This window comes from Lycorma delicatula, chromosome 2, assembly GCF_047948215.1.
Source record: "Lycorma delicatula isolate Av1 chromosome 2, ASM4794821v1, whole genome shotgun sequence".
Taxonomy (NCBI): Eukaryota; Metazoa; Arthropoda; class Insecta; order Hemiptera; family Fulgoridae; genus Lycorma; species Lycorma delicatula.
Window position 1 is genome coordinate 58293699 of NC_134456.1, and position 17756 is coordinate 58311454.

The 17756-nt window shown below is 30.1% G+C and overlaps 1 protein-coding gene across 1 annotated transcript in view; it reads right to left on the bottom strand.

Moving 5' to 3' along the window:
- The window catches only part of RabGGTa (Rab geranylgeranyltransferase subunit alpha), a 45361-nt gene extending 33108 nt beyond the window's left edge, over positions 1–12253 (bottom strand). Inside the window, exons 1-6 of the mRNA XM_075355358.1 lie at positions 12113–12253; positions 10175–10285; positions 5668–5792; positions 5348–5535; positions 3613–3810; positions 2787–3025 (exon numbers count right to left, since the gene is read on the bottom strand). Coding sequence (XP_075211473.1) covers positions 2787–3025; positions 3613–3810; positions 5348–5535; positions 5668–5792; positions 10175–10285; positions 12113–12115 — 864 coding nt within the window. The 5' untranslated portion in view covers positions 12116–12253. The remainder of the gene's footprint in view (positions 1–2786; positions 3026–3612; positions 3811–5347; positions 5536–5667; positions 5793–10174; positions 10286–12112) is intronic.
- Positions 12254–17756: the final 5503 nt, after the last annotated feature.

A 17756-nucleotide genomic window follows, 5' to 3' on the forward strand; every position in this document is an offset into this window, starting at 1 on the left:
GTGGCACTCTAGTCACCTTGCCACTTTGCTCGAAGAGTATGTTTTACACAATTGATAAAATTGCATGTACAAGGCATGTTTTTAAAGTAAGTACCGTTTTTAAATTCTGTCCCTGCTACGCTGTGATTGGTATTCTACACATGCGTACTGTGTACCCGCATCTGTTGGCAAGCTATAGACGCCATTAAGGAAATATTTGACTGTGTTTACATTTTTGTGAGTATTTAAAATGCCTCTGCTGATTGAGAATCCCCCAACAGTAAAATATGTGATGTGATTTGTTTTCTTAGAGCTAAGCCGTGAAAGCGGCTGAAATTCACCAACAAATCAGTGAAGTGCATGGAGAAAACATTATGAGCGATAAAATGGTATGAAAATGGCTTAGAGCTTTTAAAGATGGCCACCAGAATTTTCATGAAGAGGAACGGAATGGATGACCTAATGTCATTACTGAAGATTTGGTGCAGAAAGTTGACGAAAAAGTGACAGAGAACAAACGCTTTACAATTTCTTCTCTATCTGAAGAGATTCCTCAAGTTTCAAGAAGTGTTGTCTATGAAACTGAGACTGAATGTTTAAATTATCGATGATGATGGTGTCAAAGCGGCCATGTTGCAGTGGTTATTAAGTCAGCCAGCAGACTTCTATGATGACGGTGTTCAAAAGCTGGTTGCACGATACGACAAGTGCCTTAATACTGGTGGCAATTATGTAGAACAGTAGATTAAAGTATAGGCTTTCATGTAAAAATGAAATTGTTAAGAAGAGTGTACATGTCTTTTTTTTTAATTTCAAAACGGTACTTACTTTAAAAATATGCCTCATAGTAACATGATTGGTGAAAGAAGGTTGACTACATGCATCTTTAGCAGCAGGATCTGCGCATTCATTGCCCGCAATTCCTACATGGCTAGGGATCCAGCAGAAACTCACTTGAGTGTTATGATGGATCAACTCAGTGATTGCATTATAGATTTCAGTGACCAAAGGATATATGCAGTAAAAATTTTCTAAAGCTTGGAGTGCACTATATGAGTCGCTACAAATAAGGATATGACGGTATTTTGGGTTAACGATATTCAAAGCCTTATTGATGGCTTATAAGCCTTATTTAAATAGTAAGTGTATTTACTGCAGTAAATACACTATAGTATACTGTAACATTAGGTAGACCAAACATGTAGATTCTGCTATTAAGAGTAAATGCGCATCCAATGGTATCATTCTGTTTCGATCCATCTGTTTATACTATTGCGTCTGGGTTTATTTTGGAAAGACTATTGTGAAAACTTTGCTGAAAGACGATAAGTGGTGTTGATTGTTTCTTAAATATAGTAAAATCAAAAATAAAATAAAATTTATAAGGTTGATTCTCCATGGAGGATATGAGAAATGGGATACGCTGGAAAAATAGGAAGGAAGTCTATATTTAAAAGCTGTAGTAACCGCCGGGTGCATGCACCCTTAGGTGCAATGAAATGTGGGTGGTCTTCATATCTTTGTAAATTAGGATTTGCAAGAACTGCAGTAAAAGCCAGGTGATTTGGTTGCCCTTTAAAACGAGCAAAGTAAGATGTTGAAAGTTGGACACGTCTGCCCCAAAGTGATGGTTCGCCACACTTAACAAGTATGCTAGTGACAGGGCTTGATCTAAAAGCCACTGTAGCAAGGCGGAGAGAAGCATGATTTACAGCATCTAACATCTTCAGCACAGTATTATGTGCTGTAGAGTAGGTGATGCAACCATAATCTAAACAACGAACTAAGGAATAATAAAATCGCAACATACATGACCTATTGTTCCCTAACTGGTGTTTTTATGAACTCATAGCATATCTAGCAGTTTGGAAAATTTTCTTTTTAATTTTTTGATGCGTTTCAAGTTAGGTGGCTTTAAAAAAATAAACCTAAAAACCTGATATTGGCTGAGATAGTAATTAGCTCTCTGTTAAGAAAAACTTGCAGAATGGAAGGGTCCTGCAGCTGAGAAAAGACTACACATTTTGTTTTCTCAGATGAAAATGTGAAGCCGGTAACCTTGGACCAAGCTTCAAGACCCAAGATATTGTGTTCTGCAATAGTCTGCTGTGGTTTTTGAACATGATGTAATATAAATTGCAAAATCATCAACAAATAACGAACAAGAAACAGGTGGTTGCACATCCAGATAATACTGTTGATGCCTATAGCAAACAAGGTGATGGGACTTAATACACCTCCTTGAGGTATTCCATTCTCCAAGGTGATGCTACCTGATAAGGAATCTCCAACACGAACACGCTAAGTTTGGTCATTTAAGATACCCCTGATAAATGCAAGCATACAGCCCTTGACTCCCCATTCTTTAAGAGTGTTAAGAATACCAAGTCACCAGGCTGTGTCATACACCTTCTTGATATCAAAGAAGTTAGCAACAAGGCGCTGGTGGAATAGGAAAACGTTTTGAATAGCTGCTTCCAGTGACACTAAATGGTCAATGGAAGAAAGTCCTTAGTGGAAACTGCACTGTTCTAGATATAGAAGGCCATGTCTCTCAAGTACCATGTGAGCCTGCAGTTCACCATTCACTCCATGACTACATAAAATTCAGTGCGCTGTTGAGCATATGCATGAAGGCACACAATACATACTTGCATGTGTGTGAGTATGGCGGATCCTCTGTTCGTCCCACCCATGTATACCAATCCATCCCCATCCTGCACATTGACTTGTGTGTTTACACTTTCTTAACTTTGAACACTTATACATCAATTTAAATGTTTAATCAGTTTTTCAACACTACTTACAAAAATATGTGAAAATGGTTTACTATTTGCAGTTCGCCATTCAGATGTATCCAATCCGTTTATTTCAACACAATCTATATTAACATTCTGGTTAAAAGAAATGCTAACAGTTGATCGATTCAGTACTGCTTGACATATCGATAAATTTGGTCTAATTCTGCCAAGTAACCATCTTAAATAAAACCAAGCACTTTGATCATATGGATCAGTGAATGCTGCACTTTCCACCATTTCTAGTTCTGATAAAGACATAAAAAAAAACATATTAAAAAGATTTCAGAAATGGAAAAGTTACTTATTTTTTATATTCTAATACTGATCTAGAAACAAGGTGATATGGATACTAATTTAATATTCATTCAAAAATTATTAAAATAAATATTTTTAAAGCAGTATATTAATTATGTAAAGTGAATTTCTATGAGAAATTTTTTTGGGATAATAAACTAGATTATTATCTATGAAAAAGTCACAATTCATATGGAGTAAATATAGCTAAAATAATTCATGGATTACTTTATAGTTCATAAATAAAACAGTTAATGAACTAAGATAACTACAATGATTAAGTTGTAAAATACTGTTAAATATAAAACAAATGCATTACAATTAATAGGCAGTATTGTTAATAACTCACATTTCACAACCATAAAATTTGTTTTCAGATAAAAAGTAATTAAATTATAACAATGAGATTCATATAAAACTTAAAGTAGAAAATTTTACAAACTATTAGCAAAAATAAAGACGCTCACTATTCTTTCTAACAAGAAAACACAGATAAACATTTAATTAATAAAATAAAAAATACGTTTGCTAAATGTACCTTTTTTATGTATTGATTCTTCAATGGGCCTTATACTGGATGGATCAGGATGCACAATTGGAAGAAGTTTACTGCGATAATGCCATGCAGAATAATTTGAAAAGTTTTTATTTATTTTTTCTGTAGTGTATTCTAGTTCAGCTTCTGGTGAAACTTCAGCTTTTTCAACAACAAATCTTCTATAATCCCACACATGAACTGAAAAATATTTCCTGTGGCATTAAAATTACTTACTTTGATAAAACAAATATTTATTTAGTTTCATAATCAATGAAAAAACTCCATTAACTTTATGATGGCAGCCCTAGCATAGAAATGGCTGAAAAGCTTCACAAATGCAAATGCATAAATTACATGTTTTTTAATTTTTTACTAGCCTCTATCCAGAATTAGTCATAGAACAATGACAAAAAGTTTATAATTTGTTTATAAAAACTTAACATTTTCTAAATTCCGTAAAATCAATATTTTATCTGTACTTATTGTTACCTCTACTATATTTATATTGATTAATTGGTACGAGATTGGAAAGAAGTAGCACGCACCATAAGTGATTGGTACTGGTACTGACAATGTATTACTTGTTGATGAGAGTTGTGTTTGTGAAGCTGTGATTAAAGATTTTTTTTCAATTTTATGCTCCTGAATAAGTTGTTTGCATTGTTTTTATATTTGTTTAGTAGTAGTTTTTATATAAGTCCAAAACACAAAAAAATAAAATGAACTCTTTTGATTATCATTCTCAATTTTGAAGTCTCTTTCAAGATCATTTTACTAAGAAAAAGAAGAACATTTACAAAAATATCAGTAATTTTTTTTTTTTTTTTTTTTAAGTTCAAATTATTAACTATTACCTTATCTGTTTTCTACACACAAGTGAGGTGGCATCACTGGTTTGGAATTGTTTAAATCTTTTTAGCGAGATGTGCACTATCTAAGCAATTTAAAATTAAATTATATTTTTAATTACTTTGTAAATATTACTGATCTTTTAATATAAATTACATTTTACTGATAATGTAGACTATTAATTATCATAAAATAAACACTATAAGAAAGAGGATCTTATACAAATATTGGAAAAATTCAAATGTGATGATAATAACTTTGCTGAGGTGGAAGAAATTGTTAAAGCTGAATGAGCAAATTAAATAAAATGACTAGCAACTTTAGAAAAAATTATTACAGATGAGAGAAGTGGGCTGGAAGTCCATAAGTAGAAAAATAATGTTATAATTTATGGATCAGAGGCATTAAGGATGAAAAATTTGGAAGTATATAAAATAAATTTATACTTTACACATGTCGTGAAGATGATTTTTGAAAGAAGGGTGGAATTTTTTTAGGCATTTATTATTCAATATGAAGTAAATTCTAATTTCTCTAGCTCTGTGTTATGGTTTAAAGAAGCACAATGACCTATTCATATTTTGAGATGTTATAAAATGAGACTTCCTCTGACGTATGTAATAACAAGAGACTTTTTTTATTAACTGTTTTCTTATTAGTATATGGGGAAACTGCTTTTACGCTGCCTGATATAAATAAGAAATTACTTTAATAGAATACTCTTATTATACTGTGAAAAAGTTTTTTCAAAATAATAAATAAATATATTCTATATCTTAGACAATTTACTGAATAAATTGTTCAATCTTGACATATAGTTTTTATTTCAGCTTAAACCAACTAATAAAGAATTTAATAAATAAAAGTATATCAAATATAAACTTACAGTTTCTTTCATCTAAATCAAGATATTTATTACAAACTGCAACTTCTTTCTTCCAACTAATAGGAAGCATCTTATCTAACACCCAACAACGATGATGCCATGTTCCGTATGATTTGGGATTGTATCTTAAACAAACTTCAGTTAAATGTAATTCAGTAGCAACAATTTGTTCAAGATTTTCTTTGTCACTGAAAATAAAAAAAATTTAATTTTAAAGACAAAAATAAAATTCCTAATCGGCTACTAGAAATTAATTAAAATATAATTTTCTCAATATATATATATATACACTAGTAATAATAACAATATACAACACTTACAGTGTCTCTTTCAAATGTGACAGAACCTCTTTCCTAAAATTCCAAAGTGTGTAAATATCAGGATTTGCAGACAGAAGCTGGCCAGAAATGACTAAACCTTCTTCATCTAACTCTCCATTTTTTCTCTAAAAAATAAATAAATTAATATACATATATAGAAGTTATTCAAAATTACATTGTAAGAGTTTGGATGCTGATTTGGAGCATTAATATAAGCAAAAATAATATAATCTCCTAGAAATTTATGTCTAGAAATTGTTTTTGAGTTGTGGCTATTGTTGCTGTGATTTCTGTAACTAAGTAAAATAAAGCCATACTGAAACCCATATTGAGACCCAAATTAGGAAGAAATTTGGCAGTAATTGATCTTAGAGGTCTATCATCTTTACAATAGTTTATTTAGCCAGCTTCACATAATATCTATAAGTATGTTAATTTCAGTGATGGTAGAATTATATCAGTTGTAATTATTGTAAAAATGTAATGCCAATGGTTTAAGCCAGAGAACATACAATTTTTTATATCTTTGGATCAGTTTATCCTGATCCTTGAACATTCATCAAAAATAAACTTATAATACTGAGTAGGTCTTCTGATTTCATCTGTTTCAAATATAAGGATTTATCACTGCGTAAATGGAAGCATCTTGTAAACCTGTTATATCAAAGTGGTCTCCTCTAAATTTATGGAATGCTGTTCATTTTTCATTGTTTATTGATTGGCAGGGTTGTTTTTTTTGTCTTCATTCACTTGACTGGTTTGATTACAGTTCTCCAAGATACCCTATCTAGTACCAGTCATTTTATTTTGGTATACCCCCTACATCCTACAACCTGTTTTACATATTACAAACGTTGTCTACCTGCACTATTTTTTCCATCTACATTTCCCTCCACTATTAAAGCGACAATTCCAGGATGCCTTAATATGTGGCCTATAATTCTGTCTCTTCTTTTAACTGTATTTTCCAAATGCTTCTCTCTTCTTCAAATTGCCGCAACACCTCTTCATTTGTCACTTTACCCACCCATCTGATTTTTAACATTCCCCTATAGCACCACACTTCAAAAGCTTCTAATCTTTTCTTCTCAGGTATTCCAATCGTCTAAGTTTCACTTCCATATAAAGCTACATTCCAAACACACACTGACTGAAAGCTCGTTTGTGCTATGCAGCATTTTATATAACTCCTGCTTCATCCATCTTTAGTAATTCTACTTCCAAAACAACAAAATTCCTCAACCTCCATAATCTTTTCTCCTCCTATTTTCACATTCAGTGGTCCAGCTTTGTTATTTCTACTACATTTCATTACTTTTGTTTTCTTCTTGTTTATTTTCATGCGATAGTTCTTGCGTAGGACTTCATCTATGCCGTTCATTGTTTCTTCTAAATCCTTTTTACTCTCGGCTAGAATTACTATATCATCAGCAAATCGTAGCATCTTTATCTTTTCACCTTGTACTGTTACTCCGAATCTAAATTGTTCTTTAATATCATTAATTGCTAGTTCCATGTAAAGATTAAAAAGTAACGGAGATAGGGAACATCCTTGTCCGACTCCCTTTCTTATTACGGCTTCTTTCTTATGTTCTTCAATTATTACTGTTGCTGTTTGATTCCTGTACATGTTAGCAATTGTTCTTCTATCTCTGTATTTGAACCCTAATTTTTTTAAATGCTGAACATTTTATTCCAGTCTACGTTATCGAATGCCTTTTCTAGGTCTATAAACGCCAAGTATGTTGGTTTGTTTTTTTTTAATCTTCCTTCTACTATTAATCTGAGGCCTAAAATTGCTTCCCTTGTCCCTATACTTTTCCTGAAACCAAATTGGTCTTCTCCTCTCAATTCTTCTGTATAGAATTCTAGTTAAGATTTTTGATGCATGACTAGTTAAACTAATTGTTCTGTATTCTTCACATTTATCTGCCCCTGCTTTCTTTGGTATCATGACTGTAACACTTTTTTTGAAGTCTGACGGAAATTCCCCTTTTTCATAAATATTACACACCAGTTTGTATAGTCTATCAATCGCTTCCTCACCTGCACTGCGCAGTAATTCTACAGGTATTCCGTCTATTCCAGGAGCCTTTCTGCCATTTAAATCTTTTAATGCTCTCTTAAATTCAGATCTCAGTATTGTTTCTCCCATTTCATCCTCCTCAACTTCCTCTTCTTCCTCTATAACACCATTTTCTAATTCATTTCCTCCGTATAACAAATGATTATCAAAAAATAAAATTTATCAACAATTACTTTTACAGGATGTTTAGAACTTAAGATTATTTCTATTAAGATGATTAGATTAATAAAACTGCAAATATGATTCAACGCAAATTGATAACCTCAATAAAAATAATATTTCAAACACTACTTAAAGTTAAAAAAGTAGCAGATCCAAAAAAGTTCTTATTATAGAAAATTAATTATATAGCTGTTGATTCTAGATCATTGTATTATTTGTTTAGTAACTTTGGTGATAAAACAAATCAAAAGAATAAATCAACTAAACAAGAAAAATCAGTACTTATGAACTCATATAAATATACTAGTGTACAATAATAATTACTTTGTAAGTACAAAAATTTATATTTGAACGTTATAAATTATAATTCAATTAGCAGTTAAAGAAAATAAAACAAATTAAATGTAAAAAATAAGGCTTTTAGCATAAGTAATAAATGTGTAAAATTGAACACTAAATAAGCTTCTATAAACAAATTCCATAAGCATCTTCTTTAACATACTAACAAACCTTAAAATAAAAGGACAGAATATCAATTTTAAGTTTCACTTAAAATAATAAAAAATAATAATTTGATTTCTAACAAATTATTTTATCAAAAGATAAAACTACAGAAAATATTTGTTTTAAATTAAAAAATACATCTTGTAAATTAATAATGAATGCAAATGTGTTATCTAATAAATTGCAACATATCAAAGACAATACCTCATAATTTTAAATAAAATAGTTTTCATCTGTTATAAGAAACAAAAGTTATGCTAACTCTTAAAAATAATTTCAAAATCTATAATTTATAAATAATTACACTATTATTAAAAATTTATAATGTTTTATTTACTTATTAATAATTATTTGTTGATTTTTAAATAGAAAATGTTACAAAATGGGTACTATAGATTCAGTTTATAAAATTTTAAAATATAACAAAAAAATCTTTATACTATGCAACTTATTTAAAAAAAATCTGATGTGGATATCATATGACTTCCTTGCATTAAATTACATATACACATTTTAAAAAAAATTAAAACTATATTTAATTTTTATTTCATTAATAACTTCTGATATTTTCATATATATATTTTTTTATTGTTATTATTGAATTATTATTTATCATACAAAATTTTTACAATTGGTTAACAATTATTAATAAATCAACATATTTAAATTGAAAAAAAGGAGATGAAGTCCGATTTGAACCAATGTGCCTTCCCCTTGTAAGAGTCCTAAATCCAAAATTTCAACATCCTACAGCTAATCGTTGTTGAGATGCGAGATGGATACGCATGTACATATACAAATGTCATGCCAAAAGTAGGCAAAACGGATTTAAATATGGTCAAAATGCATATTTCCGTTGAAAATTGGAAACCAAAATTTTTCACAATCACAATACTTCCTTTACTTCGTACAAGGAAGTTAAAAGGTCAGGTATTTTTGAGCACCCACATCAGTAGTCCCTGAAGATTATTCAATATTTGTTGTAGTGAAAATTAAAAATTTTGAGTTATTTAATTTAAAATAACTTTTCTTTTTCCTGTTTAGCCTCCGATAACTACCGTTCAGATAATACTTCAGAGGATGATATGTATGAGTGTAAATGAAGTGTAGTCTTGTACATTCTCAGTTCGACCATTCCTGAGATGTGTGGTTAATTGAAACCCAACCACCAAAGAACACCGGTATCCACGATGTAGTATTCAAATCCATGTAAAAATAACTGACTTTACTAGGACCTGAACGCTGGAACTCTCGACTTCCAAATCAGCTGATTTGGGAAGACGCGTTCACCACTAGACCAACCCGGTGAGTTAATTTAAAATAACTACCTACAATGAACTTCACATTACTATAAGTAACAGAAGCTGTAAAATGCATCAACACAAATCATTTTTAGAAAATACTTTGTGATTACATGAATGCAAACCTTAATAATGGCTGATGTCTTTTTAATAATTAAAATAAAAACATATTTTATTTATTTAGTTATAATCAGGTAAATAGTAATCATATATAAAAAAAAATTTATTGCATATGTTAACAACATAAGCTGAATACTAAAGTCAACAAATTGGCCACAATGATATCTTGGAATCAGGGTTCTAGTCTAGTCTTAATAGCAATAAAATCTTATTTATCAACAAAACAGAAGTTATTATACAACTTTTAACATTTTCAGTAAAAATTAAATAATTCGCACAATATCTAAACAGAAAGAGAAAGAAACAACAAAAAATTAAAGTAGGGTCAACTCACTTTAGAAAACACTTTTTCCATACCAGCAGCGTATGCAGCAACCTTTTTTTCACGGTCTTTCTTTTTTTTTTCATTTTCTTCAGCTGTAGTTCTTGTTTTCACTCGTCCATGCTGTACATACAACAAATAGGAGTACATATATCATATAAATTAATTTCATTACTTATCCTCTGTTACTACCAAATCCCACTCACTGTGAGTGATCATCACTCACCTTGAAAATAAAAATTTTAAGGAGTAGGTTTATAATTTAGTGTATAAATATGGTAAGTTATAAAGATAGCACAAGAAAAATAATCGTAATTCCTGTTTTACATGTTTATTGTTTAAAAATGATTACCCACATTGTTGTTATACAAAACTAAAACCTCTTTTGTTCCCCTTTTTGCTAATTAGCATGTAGGAGCTACAGCCATAATTAAGTACTGTTCTTCATTCTTTACCAATTTCTTTGAATTTTTTCAGGTAAACAATCTACCCAAAGTGTATGAATGTTTCCTCTTCCTTGCAATTATCTGTTAAAGGTTCTTATCATCTCTAACCTCGAATGTAGTCATTATAAAGAAAAAAAAAGACCATGTCTTATTGGTTTTATCCAACCAACTTATACAAGATGCATGCATTAAATGATGTTGATAAATCAGAATTCGAGGTTTTAATGAGTAATCTTTAAGCTAACTTAATGCTTTCTATTGAGCGGCTTAAAATAGTAACAGTTATTTTTACTTTTATACTCATTGCTAAAATACTAATTTTATAATGAATGCATTGTAAATAATATTTAACAATCAATTAGATATATTATTTATTTACTTTCTTTAACATACTTTTTTCTCAAGTCTAATGACAAAATGTTTAATTATAAAAACAAAATAAATAAAGTTTTACGGTTTAAGTAAAAAAAAAATTATAAATGATTCTTGAAAATAAATTTGTTTCTTCATTTTTTCTTTTTTTTTTGAACTAATGAATTAATTCATCACAGAAACTTAACAAAAAGTTTATACATGGGACTATGAAAATGGAAATTTGAAGCAAATGAAAAATGCCATGTCATGCCTGACTGGGATTTGAACCTGGGACCTCCGGATGCAAAGCTGAGATGCTACTGTTCCACCATGGAGATCGGCAGAGTTATTTATTCCACTAACTATTTAGCATGGCACCTTATTTGTAATTCTATATTAATTAATTTTGCATTATTTTATACAACTTAAAGTTGTGAAAGTCTCTTTAGATAAATTTAAAAATGACTGAATTTTTTTTTGCAATAGTTTTGCGTCATTAAATAGTATGTCTGGAGTGCAAAGTAAGCTGTTGCATTGCATGGTTATAACCCTACAATTATCTTCCCAATTTTATGATCAGTAGCTGCTCAAAGCCTACACAGGACTGGAGATGTGTACTAACTCCAAGAGAGTGATAAGTAGAGATTATTTCCTTACACCTCATCAGCAGTTGGTATCAAAATAAAGCATTTATGAGTCAGTTATGTTCAAAGTTTGATGGTAATTAATAAGTATACAATTATAATTACTAATAAACCAAACGAGTTGATACTCAATAAAATGAAAGCTGTACATTTAAGTTTTATAGTTAATAAGAAAAAAATATAAAATTCATATCGCTTTAATTAAAAAGGTATTGAAAAATTAATATGTGTATATAAGAAAACGAATAATCTCATTTCAATATGCATTAGTTTTAGCTTAATCTTAACAATATCTTTCGTTATAATTTATCTTGCGGGAATACATTTTACTTTTAACGAAAATATATTTTAATTGATTCAAACTTTACTATTAATTCGCTCTTTATTTTGCAATCAGCAAAAATAAACTGATTAAATGGTACTTTCTTACGGAAGTACCTAAAATTTAAATACATGTATTATGAAATAAAATAATTTTTATCGAACAGTATTGTATAATACTATACCATTTTACTGTAAATCTATTGTTCAAAAATTTCATAAAATTATTGTATGTTGTATAACGTTAGAAAAATTAACAAATGAACAACCAATACGAACGCCTAATCAGAATCACAACTACCCGTATTGCTAACATAACCTATAACATTATATGGTTTATAGGAGATTTGAATAAAATTTAATAACTCTTGATATCGATAGTTAGACTCGATATCACTGAACACTCTTAGTTTTCAATTAATTGAAATGTTAACTATATCGACTTTGATGTAACATGTATTTTTATTTGGCTTACAAGAATATAAAATATTGAATATTATTGATGTATGTATGTGATTTATTACACACACATACACACACACATATATGTATAAAATAAATAAATAATTTTTAAAAAAATTCTATAATTTGTATAAAAAATATATAAATATAACAATCTTAAGTCGTGACGTAGGTTCAATGCTATGAAACAAAGTATAATCATAGTTTTATAATATTTATTCTTTTTTAAAGTTCTAAACCCAATTTCACATGTATACACAAAACAGCTTAACTTTGCAAATAGTAATAATACCAAAAATAATTGAAATGTGAAACATTCTTGATTATATGGGTATTAATGGTCTAAGTCACCATAGGTTAAGAAAGAAAATAGCTTGCATATCAAGATGATATTGATACCTAATTTATATAGTCGTCCTTATTAGGTCTAGCATGTTAATGGATTTGGTAAAGAATTAGAGACAGTAAATACTTTATTTTTACCAATTAGCATCTTATTCCTTGGTGATAATATAAGTATAAATCCTCTCTTTATCAGAATCGTCGATTTTTGTGAAAAATCTAAAAATTCTACAGTAAGTAATCACATCACTGTAGGGTACTCTACTAATTTCATTTTCTTCGTTATCAGACTAAGTGGAGGTAAAAATAATAATGATGAGGTAGAAGTATTGTTTCATGAAAAGAAAATTTTAGCATTTTTAAAATTATTATTTTCATGCGTTTAATATAATTATCATTTTTTATGAAGCTGGGAAACTTAACAATTCAAAATCCATTGCTGCATCTACATGCTGATTCTTATCTCAGTTTTGTTCTCTCATCATTTGCTTCAGCCATTACTATACAAAAAATTAAACTTATTCATTTATGCTTTTCAATTCATAAAACTAAATTTTTGAATATGACAATTCTGTTGGGAAGTAACATGTTGCCTAATGCTATCACAGTTCTGTCACAACATGAAAACAATTCACAAAAAAAAATCAAATGTTTTTGTAAAGAGAAGGGAAATCTTTCAAAGTTATGGATCTTTAATTGTTATAATAACTAAATTCAAAAAAATTAAGTAGGTAAAATTTAACTTTTATCTGTATAAAAGTAAAATTATATACTATGTAGGAACTATATACAGCAGAATCAAATTTTGCATGTCACCTCATAGAAATAGATACACATACAGACATTAACAATAACAAATTCAAAAAAAAAATCAAGTAAATTATTTGATATTTTTGGGGAATTTCCTAAGCTTTTTAAGACCGGGCTTCAAACATCAGTGCTGTGCTGTTAACAATAGTAACCATGCTGAAGAGGTTACTACTAAATTAGCTCTGAAAGATGCTTTTGAAAAACAATTTTCGATAGGTGTCAACAATTTTATACAGAAAGGAAGAATATTCTTAATTGTTCAAATGAATCACACAACTAATTTGATTTGATGAGTAAACGTTTAGTTTTAGATCATTTTCAGTATGGACAGTGTATTTTTAGAATTAGAATTTCTGAGAAAAATAATTTCTTTTCTGAAGAACTTTCAAAACAGCCTCTAAAGTAGAATCAAAATTTTCTCCTAAGATCTTACCTTTAGTTTTATTAAAGATACCATTCAGTCACTTAGTGATCCTAAATATCATCATTAAGTAACTGTAATTGTCTTTTTTACAGTCAAAATCACAATCACTAACAAATATTTTTGTATTCAAGAAAATTGAGACATTATTTAATTCTATAAAGATTTTAAATGACAAACTTGCCAAATTTAATGAAAGTAGTTGTTTTTTTGAACTTATATCATAATACTTTCAGTTGCTTTTGTGGCCATTTATTTATTTAGTATATGGCACCAAAACACAACACCAATTAACAGTCAAAAATTATGAACATTTAACAAATTAATATAAGCTACTGATTCTGGAGTCGCCATCAGGAAATCTTCATCAGCTAAGATGTCCTTCATAAGCTGTCCAAGGGCAAACTTCTATGATGTATTTAACAGTTTGATTTTCACCACACTCACAAAGGGATGTCGGTGTTTTACCCCATTTATACAGGAACATCTAACATGCTGAGTTTGTATTCTGTTTAGCATTGGCCATGCATTACATGGCAAGTCAAAACCCGGCGGCTTTTGAGTAATACATAGGATTTGGTTATTCTGCTTTGTGGTCTGTTTTTGACGCCAGGCTTCAGTTAGGTTAAATCCTTCCTCTTTGACAGCAATTGCTGTTTTGATAGGTGTTTTTCTAGATCAAAGGCAACCATGATCGGAATCCTCAATGTCCTCATGTATTGGTAGGTTTCGATTGTCCATAATCTTCTTGTACTCTCTAACAAGTGCGTTCATGCGAAACAGGTTTGGGAGTGGTATGTAGCTCAATACTGGGAGCCATTCCACAGGAGTAGACCTGATAACCCCGACAATCATTCTCATAGTGTTATTAAGTTGAGCATAAATTCTATGAACATAAGGGCTGTTAAGCCACACTGGTGCACAATATTCTGCAGTCGAGAAGAAGAGGTTCAGAGTCGATGTGCGCAAAGTGGAAGCCGATGCTCCCCACATTGTTCCACAGAGCTTATGCATAATGTTGTTTCTCGCTTTTAATTTCTCTGCAGTTTTCATTAGGTGTTCCTTAAATGAAAGAGTTTTATTAAGTGTCACACCTAGGAATTTTGGTGTCTTATTGTGAAAGACCCATGTATTCCATTTGTGGCCATTTTTAATAGTGATGGTGTAGTTCTCTCATGAGCATTAGCTAATCTTATTGCTGGTGGCTTTTTTGTTATGCAGCACAAAGTTATTATTTGGTCAAATTGTGTCTCTTCATTTAGATTTAGGAGAAGTACGATGGATGTGGATTTAAAAATTCACATTGAATTAAATTTTTTTAAAAATTTACAAGTCCCTTTTGTGAGTGATTGTTTATGTAAATTAATGTGATACATTTTTTGTTTTGTTTATTTTTATTATTTTGTGTAGGAGTGTGTCAGTGTGTGTATTGTTATAAATGCTTGTGTAATTATAAATATTGAGTTATTCTTATAAAACTAGTTTCCACTCCTTTAACGGTGGAGTAAAAATTCATGTAAGTAAAAAAAAACTTATAAAATTCCTATAAATTTCACATTCCCAACAAATGTTCTTGATAATCTCTTGTTTTAGATTCTGTAGCTTTGGTCAGTGTTTAATAACTGATAGCTCAGATTATTCTAACATTTTTCAAGTTCTGAAAATAAACCATTTGTTTGGATTGATTCTGATTTTTAAATTGACCTTTTTATTTAAATTAATTCACTTTATTTTTATTTTATTAACAATTTATTAACTTTAATTTTTCTTAATTTAATATCTTGTAAATGTTTTGCAGTGTATGACATGTTAGGACCAGTTTAGTGTGTTTAAAGAGTTAAAAGAATGCCATTATGACAGGAAAGAAAACAATGCGACATACAGTTTTATTCAAATTACATTAACTCTTATTCACTCTATGAGTGGTTGTTTGATACCAAACACATCAATAAAATCAAGAGTTGAAAATTTTGAAATTAAAATTGAGATTGATTATGACATAACACAGTACTACAGTCTACTGTTTACTATTTGCTTATTTACGATAAAGTAGCAGAATATATCCCACTGATCAGGAACATGGAAAAATAGAATTTTATTTGATGAGAAGTATCAGTAGTTTGAAGAGTTTTAGTTACATTTATTTATTTTTATATCACTTACAAGATGTAACAATTTTTTTTAAACTAAATAATTATCAGGTTAAAGTCTTTAAATTGGACCAGTGGCGGTAGAGTTTAAACGACAAATGCATTAAATTGTAATTGGTGGGCTTCCACTTACCTTGGTCAGTCAAATATTACCGTACTTTTGTCTTCACGGTTCGCTTAAGAACATAGTTGGCTGGTGGGATATTGAAGGTGGTGATCTGGGGAAGGGATGGAAGCTCCAGCTGTGTAGGCATTTATATGCTACTAGAGCTGCGTGATACTGTCAGCTCTTGGATAAAGTAAAAGCCATCTACAGAAAGAAAAGCTCCGTTCAGCCAGTGTGAAATATAATTATACTTCACAACAAAGTTTGGCCTCACACAGCTGTTAGCACTCAGGATAAACTGTAGAAAATTTAATGGGAAAGCTTAGAATATCCCTGTACAATTCAGATTTATTGAAGGAAGGACTGGCAGGAGATCAATTCCTGAATAACAATGATATAAAGGTATTGGTATACAATTGATCCATGACACGATCTCAAACTTTTTATGTGGAAGGAATCTGAAATATCATCTTTAATCTACACTAATAAATGTTAAAACTAGAAATCTGGTTTATATTTCACTGACCCTCATATTACCTCAATTATACTTTCAAAAATGATGTCATAGCAATTATCCAGCATACAAGTCTACAAGCTGAGATTCATATTCATGGAGGAGCGCAGCACTGTTGTTTTGTTTGGCTATAGACAGAGATGGGAACTTAACACAACTGTATACTTGGCTTTGTTAGTGAACAAAGTGAGATGCTTGTTGATCAAACAAGAAATGTCTGTTTAAAATAAGTTACTGTATTTTTTGAAACCTGTAATTCCTTTCTGATTATGGCAATAACACACTTAAAAATATTAATTTACATTACTGTATTCATAAATGAAATAAATCTAACCTACCATTAATTACAATAATTTAATTAAGTAAACGTTTTCAATCAAATGGTATCATTGCTCACAGCATTATATTCAAAACTGATAGTAATAATTTGGATATATAGGCCTACAGAATCAACCCACCGGGTTGGTCTAGTAGTGAACGCTTCTTCCCAAATCATCTGACTTGGAAGTCGAGAGTTCCAACGTTCAAGTCCTAGTAAAGCCAGTTGTTTTTACACGGATTTGAATACTAGATCGTGGATACCGATGTTCTTAGGTGGTTGGGTTTCAATTTACCGCACATCTCAGGAATGGTCGAACTGGGAATGTACAAGACTTACACTTCATTTACACTCATACATATCATCCTCATTCATCCTCTGAAGTATTATTTGAATGGTAATTTCCGGAGGCTAAACAGGAAAAAAGAAAGAAAGGCCTACAGAATCGCAACAAGTTGAATAATAGCTGTGGAATAAAAAATAAATTAATATTTTGATAAAATAAATGAATATCTTGATTTATTATATAATTAAATAATCAGTTTAATCTTAATACAGTCCTTAACCAGCTTCATCTGCAGTTTCCGTAGAATTATCTTCTGTAATAGGTCAACAACCCTTGATTTCTGAGCTTGACTCAGTTTCACTTCCACTTTAATTAATTTCCAATTCGTCTTCACAACCTGATGTCTCATTATTGTCTAT